Here is a 10,161-nt window from a genome sequence, read left to right on the forward strand (position 1 = left end):
GTCCTCGCCACACCCCCCCCCCTGCCAATGCAGGTGACACGGGTTCGTGCCCTGGTCTGGGAAGACCCCACGTGCCACGGAGCGGCCTGGCCCGTGAGCCATGGCCGCTCAGCCTGCACGTCCAGAGCCTGTGCTGCGCAATGGGAGAGGCCACAACAGTGAGAGGCCCGTGCCCCACAAAAAAAAAAAAAAAAAAGTGAAGCCATAACAGCAATACTCAGAGAGGAAAATATAAGCAAAATTCTCTTTAAAAAAAAGCCTTTGTGGGATTTCCCTGGAGGTCCAGTGGTTAAGACTCCGCACTTCCAATGCAGGGGGCGCGGGTTCGATCCCTGTTGGGGAACTAAGATCCCACATGCCGCGTAGTGCGGCCAAAGGGTGGGGAAAAAAAGCCTTAGTAACAAAGACTCTAAATATAAACGCCATAAAATAAGTGAGTTATACATTTGACGACATAAATGTATTTTAAGAAAACTTGTGTGGCCAAAAATTACCATTAGCAAAGTCAAAAGACAAACTTTGACAAGGGATTACAACTCATGTAATAGACAAAGGGTGATTTTCCCTACAGAAAGACCTCCTGGAAATCAACAAGAAAAAGACCAATAATTCAACAGATAAATGGACAAAGGATAGGAACAGGCCATTCACAGAGAAAGAGAAGCAAATAGTCCTCAACTATGTAAAAAGAAGCTCATTCTCACTGGAAAGAGAAATGCAAATTCAAGCTACCTTAAGATAATACATTTTCCTGTCAGATTGGCAGAAACCAAAATTTTGATGCCACTCAGTTGGCAAGGCTGTGGAGAAATAGTCGTGCTCATTTGCATTGGTGGGAGAGCAAATTGGTATAAGCCCCACCCACAGCAATGTGGCAACATCTAACAAATACCTACTGTTTACCCTTCAACCCAGCAACTGTACTTCTGGGATTTATCCTCGATTTACCTGTATAGGTGTAAAAGATTATTTATTATAGCGTTGTTTGTAATAGCAAAAGATAGGACACAATCCAAGTGTCCATCAACAGTGGACTGGTTAAATGAATTATGATACATCTCTACAATGGGAAACCATGTAGCTATAAGGAAGGATACTTTCTGTGTACAATCTCCAAGATACACTGTTAAATCAAAAAGGCAAAAAATAACAAGATGTAGGACCCTGTGTCCTGCATACTATCTTTGTGTAAGAGAGACAGAAAGCAATCAAATATATATTGATACCAGTTTGTGTTTGTATAAAGAAACTCTGGAAAAATAGAAAAAGAATTAATAAAAGTGGTGACTTTTGAGTCAGTGGAGAACAGGGCATGGAAGCAAGGGTGTGTGTGAGAATTATTGCTATAGACTTTTTAATATTGCTTCGATTTTTTTTAAACCATGTAAGTATACTACCTGGCTTAGGAAAACAAAAACAAAAAACACCTCGAGGCTATTCGAAAGACAGAGGGCTGGAAAATATAATTACAACGTGAACAAAAAATAAAAACTCTTAAGGAGATTCAAGTAAGGCACAAAAGAAGGAAAAAAAGGACTATTTTAGAACTTAAAATATATTGTTTTACTACTAATTGAAGGAGAAGATAGTCGCTCTTGAGATTCAAATGTGTGGCCTGGGAGATCAAGCAGAAAAATATCTCAAACCTCAGAGCAAAAGCACATAGAGATGGAAGTAAAGAGTGAAAAGATAAGAAACTGGTGGGATCCAGCCAGGAGAGCTAACATGCAAAGGAAAGAAAAAGTAAAAGAAACAATAATCATGTAACAAAAAGATTTCCCTAAGCTGGAAAAAGACCCACCCAAGTCTACAGACTGACAGTGCCCTGAGAGCTCCAGATGGGTTGCTGAGAAAGAAAACCACAAGGTAAACCAATAAATGTAAAATAAACCAGTAGTGGGACTTCCCTGATGGTCCAGTGGTTAAGACTCCACACTCCCAATGCAAGGGGTCCGGGTTTGATCCCTGGTCAGGGAACTAGATCCTGCATGCCGCAACAACTAAAGACACCACGCTGCAATGAAGATTCCCGCGTGCCGCAACTAAGACCTGGTACAGCCAAATAAATAAATAAATAATAGAATAAAATAAAATGAACCATTAGTAATTAAATCCAGGACAATGTATCAATTGTTAAGTGAAATGTGAACAGATTGAATTATCCCATTAAGAGACAGCTTGGGTTTTAAAAAAACAGTGATATGGTATGTACAAGAAATACACTTTAAAAAAATGATAATGGTTGAAAATAAAAGGATACTGAAAGACCAGCAAGTGCAAAAAATAAAATAAAATGAAATAAAAAGGAAGCATGGCCATATTAATAACAGAAAGGTGGAATTTCAGGTTTAAGCACTAAGCAGGATAAAAAGGGACATGGCATAATGATACAAAGGCATGATTTGTGATGATAGGACAGTCAAAATCTGTATGCTCCCAATAGCATTATAGTTAAACAGAAAAAGCAAAAACTATTAAAAGTACAAGAAGGGGGCTTCCCTGGTGGTGAAGTGGTTAGGAATCCACCTGCCAATGCAGGGGACACGGGTTCGAGCCCTGGTCCGGGAAGATCCCACATGCCAAGGAGCAACTCAGCCCGCACGCCACAACTACTGAGCCCGCGAGCCTAGAGCCCGTGCTCCGCAACAAGAGAAGCCACTGCAATGCGAAGCCTGTGCACCGCAATGAAGAGTAGCCCCTGCTCACCGCAACTAGAGAAAGACTGCGTGCAGCAACGAAGACCCAACACAGCCAAAAATAAATTAATTTTTTTTAAAAAGTACAAGAATAAATTTACAGAGAGAATTTGAGTGGGAGATTTAATAAACCTCTATCAGAATCAGAACAAAAGACAAAAAAAGAAGCATACAAAGGAAATGTATCTGAATAATATAATCAATAAACTTGATTTGATACATATGGACCCTTACATCCCTTAAACAGAAAATATATACAGTTTTTGTAGGTCTATGAAGAACTTGGAAAACTTCAAAAGGAATACTTTCCCGGTAAAACATGAAAAGGACAAAATTAACTAGAGAACCAGTGGAAAACTTGAAAAGACTCATTACCATTGATGAGAAGAAGAAGAAAAAAATCTGTCACTGCAAATGCACCAGGTCCAGAAGGTTTTGCAGGAGGCTGAACTGTAGAAACCGTTAGGATTCACCTCGGACATCCCCTCCCTGGACAGGAGGATTATAGATTTCCCTCTCGCCTGAGAGATCCCGGGAGGCGGGCTTCTCGGACATGCCCCCCACAGCACCGTGCAGTGGCATTCGCCACAAAATACTGTAACTGTCATTTACTTGTCAATCTCTCCCCCTGGACAGTAAGCTACCGGAGGGCAGGGACCACCTCTGATTTTTCATTGGCTCCCAGAGCCTGGTAACATCGCCTGCCATTTACCGAATCAAGGAACGTGGAAGTGAGGAGGTACAGCATAATTGGCAGCACACTGGGATGCCTGTAAAACTCCCCAACATGTAAGCCTAGGAAAGCAGAATGGATGGAAAGAAACCCAAATCCTAAATCATTAGATTGAAGTTCCCCCTCCTGCCCCTTTATCCAAATATTTGCAATGGGGTTAAACTATTTTTATAGGGAAACAGTAATTTACAAGTTCAGACAAGACGAGGAGCACCCCAGTGTATAATGAGGAGTGAAGATGGCTGGCAGGGTCTGGAGGCAGGCCCCTTCTGGGCTTCCTCTCTTGGGCCCAAGTGGGACCAGCCTCCAGGACAGACATGAAGCCTAGACATGGAGTCCTGGCCCACTCACCTTCATGCTCACGGTGGACCTCCAGGCAGGGCAAGGAGAGGATGCAGGGCGGCACCATGGAGCCCAGAGCCTGGGCTGGACAAAGGGTCCTGCAGGCCTCACCTTGCCTAGGCAGTAGCTCTGGAAATCCCCTCAACACCACAATCCTTCCTCAATTTGGAAACAGTCTCTGAATTTTAGCAAGCACCCCTTCGCGGGACCCAGCGCCGGGAGCCCCATGTCCCTCAACACCAACCAACATCAACTATCCCCTCGCTGATCCACTTAGATCCAGCTCCAAATCTCCCCAACACTCTGCCGTGGAACCTTGACCATGTTCTGATCATCAGCTACCTCCGGTCATGATCATGGGCTCTCCCATGCCCAGGACCTGGCACGGACTGGCCATCGGGGCTGGCATTCAGTACCGACTGCCCGACCCCTCCCACTGTTGGACCGACAGTTCCAGGAAGGGCAGAGAAAATAGATACAGAGTGAGGCCAGCTGCCGGAGCCCAGGAAGGAAGTGGGGAGGCAGGTGGGCTTGCCGCGGGGTTGTCTCAGGAGGCCTGGGGGCTGAAGGGAACCGGGTGAAATGAGGCCCAGGCTGGGGGAGCGGGGGAATCACCCAGTGACAACAGTCTGCAGGGTGGGAGGTTGCTCCTTTCTGCCTTGGGGGCAGTGGGCAGGGGGTGCTCTCAGTGGGCAGGAATGTGGGGTGAGGATGGGAGGGAGCTCCCCAAGAACCTGCTCCTTCACAAACCAGGTCATAGGCTGGGCAGTGGGGCTCCTGGGTCAGCCTGGGGCTGCAGGTGAGTCATGGGGAGGGTAAGTTCAGGCCAGGTGTCAAGAAAGCAGCTGGGCCTCCCCAGGGCAGCTGCCCTTGCTGGGTGGGGGTGGGCTGAGGTCTTGGAAGGAGGGCGTATGGACAAGGGGACTCATTAGGTCCTTCGCTTAGCCTCGGCTCCCCTGTTCTTACCAGCCCCCCGTTTTAGAAGGCCCCCTGGCTGGTCCCAAAGGGGGATCCAGGTGGGTCAGCCCAAGGCCAGTTCCCTTATCTCCATCACAGCTGCCTGGGGCTGCCCCTGGGGTCTGTCCCAGGGAGTGCGAGCCAGGGCTGGGATCCCGAGAGGAGAGTGGGGCACCTGGCAGCAGGGGTCACTGGGTGGGTTCTAGGGTACAGGGAAAGGCCGGGAGGGGAGTCGGGGAGAGCGTGGGAAAACTGCTGTGGCACGCCCCTCCTCCCCCCAGGGTCCCAACTCCTTGGGAGGCGAAAGGTCACTCACGGTTCCTGGCAGAGGAGGAGGGAGCAACGAGGGCCCTGGGGTTCCTTCCAGTCCAGAACCCGCTCCGGTGCGGTGCCTCCTGGGCTGTTTGCATAAGCAGCTGCAGAGGCCAGGGCTGTAACGCCTTCCTCCCTGGGGCCAATGCCCCGGCAGCAGGGGCGGGCTCCAGTCCAGGTGGCCGGCCTGGGCCTTCCCACCTCTGAGTCATCTTGGGGCAGCGATAGTGACCACACCCTGAAATCCCAGAGTCAGGACGGCCTGTCGCCCAGGCGTGACCCCGCAGCAGCCACCGGGGAGGAGTCTCAGAGGCCCCTTCCTCACCGGGCTTCCCTGGGCCCTCAGGGCGCCTCCCGGCGGGTGTGTGTAGCTGGCGGGGATACAGTCCTCCAGCTCACCTCCTGCCCGCCTCAAAAGGGTGTGCTTCTGCCCCCTCCTGGGGCATCTCATTCTCAAGGGGAGCGTTTGGAATCCCTGCCTCCTCCGTGCCCCCATGCCCACGGCTGGGCACATACGGAGCACACAGAAAAGTGAACACTTGGGAATCCCCTGGCGGTCCAGTGGTTATGACTCGGCGCTTCCACTGCCAGGGCCCGGGTTCAATCCCTGGTCAGGGAACTAAGATCCCGCAAGCCGCGCGGTGCCGCCAAAAAATACCCAAAAGTGAACTCTTGTTTGCCTTGGGCTTGTACTGTCCTTGCTGAGAACAGGGTGGCCAAGCCTGAAAGCCACCTGGCTGAGACTGAGCCTGGTAAGGGTGGGGTTTGGGGTCTGGAGGCCTGCAACTGATCTGGAAGCAGCCACCTCCTGGCCGTGTGACCTCTGGCCAGTCACTAAAGCTCTTTGAACCTCTGTTTCTACTTGGGACAAACGTGGCGGGTGGGGGGGTACCCATGCCTGCCTTCCGGGCTGCTGGAAGGATGAGTCTTTGAGAGCCCACAGGACCGTTAGCCCCTTTGGGACAGGGACCGTCACGTCTTACCATGCTTTGTGTCCCGGTGGCCAGCACACGCTAGATGCTCACTGTGTGCTTCCCCAGCCAAGTGAATGGTTAATGACGAGGCTATGAAATGCCCCACGTGGTACAGGCTCCTGTCTTGTGGCGGGGACAGTCCCTGCCTCTGCCAATTGTCCTGCCCTCCTCGCTGCCATCTCCCCTTGTCCAATGGCCCATCAAGTGGACACTGTTCCTACCACGCCAATGACCCCATGTCACCTCCATGCACACATCCTTGCTCCTCCTCAGAGGAAGCAGGTCCCTTCCCCTCTGCTCTGGGTCCCTCCCTCACTCCTTTCTCCTGGGATCTCATCCCTTCAACGACCTCCTCACCATCCTCAGCCTCCCCCTCTTCCTGCCCCTTCACTGAGATTCGGGGGAGTCTCCACCCTAGATCTGCACCCGCACCTGACCACATGGGGCTCGCTCCCCGCTAAGCTTCTGAGAGTTGTCTACATGCTATCTGTGTCCTCACCTCCATTTCTCTGACCCTTTGCTCTCTGCTTTCAGCAACCCCTTGACCCCTTGACCAGCTTATACGGTAGCCACTGACCTTCTGGTGGCCACTACCGATAAATGTTCGATGGCCTTCATCTAACTTCCCTTTTCTCTGGACACTTCCCCTCAGCTTCTGGGTCAGCACTCTCCTGCTCTTCCTCTTCGTTCCCTGACTGTTCTTTCCCCTTATGATCCTCTCTCCTCCCTCTGTCAGTCACCCAAATGCAGTAGCCCCAAGGCTGTTCAGGTGCTCCTATCCTCAAGTCCACATTCTCTCCACACCCATGGCTCCTCCATCACAGGCTGAAGGTCTCCTCCTGGACGACAGCCCCAGCTATCCGACCGCCTACTGGACCAGGCAGGGCCAAAGTGGGCACCGCGTCTTTCCTCCACCCCTTCCTCCCCAGTTATCCCAGCTGTGAACAGCACCACTGTCTGCCCCAGTGTGCAGACTGGGAGACTGGAGCTCCTCCTGATTTCCCACCCACCCCCTCGACCCATCAGCCACCAGGTCCCGCCGAGTCTGCCTCCCAAATCTCCCATTATCACTGCGTGCCTGGGAGACCACGAAGGTCCTCGTCATTCTCCAAGGCCCAGCCACAGGGGTTTTTCCTCAATCCCCCTCCCTTCTCTGCTGAAAGCCTTCCAACAGCTGCAGGATAAAGTCCAAATTCCTGGCGAGAGCCCATGAGCCCCGGCTCGGCAAGACACCATCCACTTCCGACCCCAAGCCCCCATTCCTGAGCCCCAGCTGTAAGGCCCCAAAGGTGCCGCATCTTCCCGCACCTCCACCTCTGCCCATGCACCCCGAGTGTAGCTCCATCACAGGTGGCCTGTGTCAGGCACTGAAGCATCTGTCCCCTCCTCCCAATCTCCCATCCCAGACAGTGAACCCCTCAGAGCTGGAGCTGTGCCTCAGTCACCTTTAGATCCAAAGGCTCACCTGGTGCTTGGCAGGTGTTCAGTCAATTCACATGTAGTGAATGGAGGGGAAAGGTAGGACCTGCTTCTCCTGCATCCTCCAAGGAGAAAACAGGCAGGCTCACCTTTCAGGAAGTTGCTTCTCTAAATGCTATCTTGAACAACTGAGAGCAGGGTGGGATTTCCTTCCCAGGAGGAAGGAAAACCCCTGGAGTTTGTCAGGGATGGGGTGTCAAGGGAGGCCCACAGCTGACACTCGAATAAAGCACAGTCACAGGGAGTGTGGTATTATACCCATTACACAGGGGAGGAAACAGGACCAGAGATGCTAAGTGACTTGTTGAGGTCACACAGTGAATTAGGGCCAGAAGTGGGACTGGGCAGAGCCTCTCTGCCAAAACGCAGGTGTCTGGGAGACACCCCTGTTCCTCCCTGTACAAGCACTACCCCCATCATCACCTGTGTCCACATACTCCTAATACACCACTGCAGCCGCCGCAGCTAGAGAAAGAAGGGGCAGTGACCCTGGCCCCCGGGGTGATTTCTCTTCTCGGGAGGTACCAGGATGCGGGGAGTGGGGTCGGGGGCTGGCTCTCCTCGTCCCTCTCCAACACATTCGGCAAGGCTCTGGGCCAGGCCCTATGCCAGGTGCTGGGGTTCAGAGAGAAAGGCCAGTCCCCCACCTCAAGGATCGAGGAGTGCACCTCCAAGGGCCAGACAGACATTCCCACCATCACAAGGACAGAGAATATGGAAAGGCCCCGGAGTGTGCCGCCGAGAGCCTGCTCAGGAAACGGAGGGGCGCCGGGGAAGGGGTGCTGGCATCCAGCCATGTATTCCAGAGGAGCTGTCTGGTGGGCTAGCAGAGGCGCTAGGCTGAAGGACTCGCCCCATCCCTGCTCCGCCCCCGCAACTCTCCCAGCTCCGGGTCTGGGTCCCGATCTCCCTCCCCACCCACCGCATGCTGTTCTCCGCTCTGGCCACCAGGGGGCGGGCTGGCCCTTGCAGAAACCTTAGCAAAGGTGGCGTGCACCCGGAGGAAAAGAGACCCAGTGGGACCTCAGCCAGTCTTGGCTGACCGCCTACTACGTGCCAAGCACTTCCACGCTTCACCTCGTTTAAGGCTCTCAACGCCTCGAATCCTTTGGTATTGTTATGCATGTACACAAGAGGGCATCGTGGCCCGGGGGAATGAAGCGGCTTGTCAGGAGCTGGCAGGTGACCCAGCAGAGTCAAATTCGAGTCTCCACTGCACCATAACGAGACCGGGTGGAGGGAAGACCCAGGAACTCACAGATGGGGACGGTGCCTCTTTCTTCCCAGACTCAGTCCCTGCACGTGGCAGGCATCAAGATTTATTGTAATCATATTGGGTCCAAAGAAGGAAATCAGAGACTCACAAGCTTCAGGGATCATCCATCCCCTACCCCCTTGATCTAAACACGAACTGAGACCCTGAGAGAGGAAGTGGATTGCCCATAATTACACAGCTGTCAGATGTGGCACATGTCAGAGGGGGCCTGTGCCCTCCACGCCCCCACCTCTCCCTGAAAAGTCCCTAAACTTGAAGAAGTCCAGGCCGCCGAAGGATTCTGAGGATGTAAGAGTTTTAAAAAGGTGCTCTTATTTTAAATGATATTTAAATAAAAAATTTTTAATTTCCCAAATTTACATAACCGAATTCGGAGGCAAAAAGAACATCCTCGCGATAACTGGACTTCTTTCTGAAACAAAACCATCGAAATTACAAAAAAAAAAAAAAGGAACTTAAATGTTGGAACCAGTCAAAAAAGGAAGCAGACCCCTGACTTTCACATCCGTTATCTCCTCCGCCCAAGCTCATGTGAGAAAGGCGAGGCAGGTAGAGCCTGCGGCGGCAGGTCCACAGTCCCCTATTTCATTCCGGATACGTTTCGGAATGGTTCGGATTTTAGAAGGATAACCGGCGCACACACCTGCCACAGGTGACAACTCTCCCAGCAAGGCTTGGGCAGCAGCCTGTAATCGGGTTTATTCGCACTTCTGCAGCAAAACTTGAATATTCACACTAAATGGGATAAATTAAGGCCGTCCACGGCCGCACATCGGTTCAAGTCAAAGTTTGTCATCAGCTGAGTTACAAAAACCCTTTGGGCTCCAGGGAGCTTTGACATTTGGGAATTGCAGCTAAGAGATCGTTAGTGAGCCTGTACCCCTCTCGTTTCGTAGTTGAGTAAAGTTAGGCTCGGCGTGAGCGGTCCAAAGCCGGCGGACACTGCTGCTCCGTGGAGCCCGATGCAAGACTGAGCGGGTCTCCTAGCGCCGCCAGTCGCGGCGCGCGTAACTCCCGCCCGTCTGCCCGCTCCCGGCTCCCCGTGGCGTACCTGCTCCGGGTGCTGCTCCAGCGGCTGGCCGCGCACGTCCTGGGTGGCCTCGTAGACGTTTTCGGAGTTGCTGCGCGCCAGGGGCCGCGGGCACGACCAAGAGCCCGCCACACTGCAGGCCTTGAGGCTGCCCCCGCTCCCGAGGAGACCGGCAGGGGGTGCGGCGGTGCGGGCCAGGTCGTCCAAAGACTGCGCGGGCCGCACAGGTGCCATGGGCCTCGTGTACACGCAGGCGGGCAGGCAGGGCGCCAGGCTTCGGCGCTGGGTTGCTGCGCCGCGCCGAGCTAGGCCGCACATGGAGCCCGCGCGGCCCCGGGGTTCGGCCCCGTCGGGACCGGCGG

At 52.8% G+C, this 10,161-nt stretch overlaps 1 protein-coding gene across 1 annotated transcript in view; it reads right to left on the bottom strand.

Annotated features, from left to right (window-relative positions):
* Positions 1–10,161, bottom strand: part of ARHGAP27 (Rho GTPase activating protein 27) — a 29,492-nt gene that overhangs the window by 19,001 nt on the left and 330 nt on the right. The window contains exon 2 of the mRNA XM_007455144.1: positions 9,821–10,161. This exon is cut by the window's right edge and continues 44 nt beyond it. Within this exon, the coding sequence (XP_007455206.1) occupies positions 9,821–10,161 (341 nt within the window). The remainder of the gene's footprint in view (positions 1–9,820) is intronic.

Source organism: Lipotes vexillifer, unplaced genomic scaffold (genome assembly GCF_000442215.2).
Source record: "Lipotes vexillifer unplaced genomic scaffold, Lipotes_vexillifer_v1.1 scaffold1639, whole genome shotgun sequence".
Taxonomy (NCBI): Eukaryota; Metazoa; Chordata; class Mammalia; order Artiodactyla; family Lipotidae; genus Lipotes; species Lipotes vexillifer.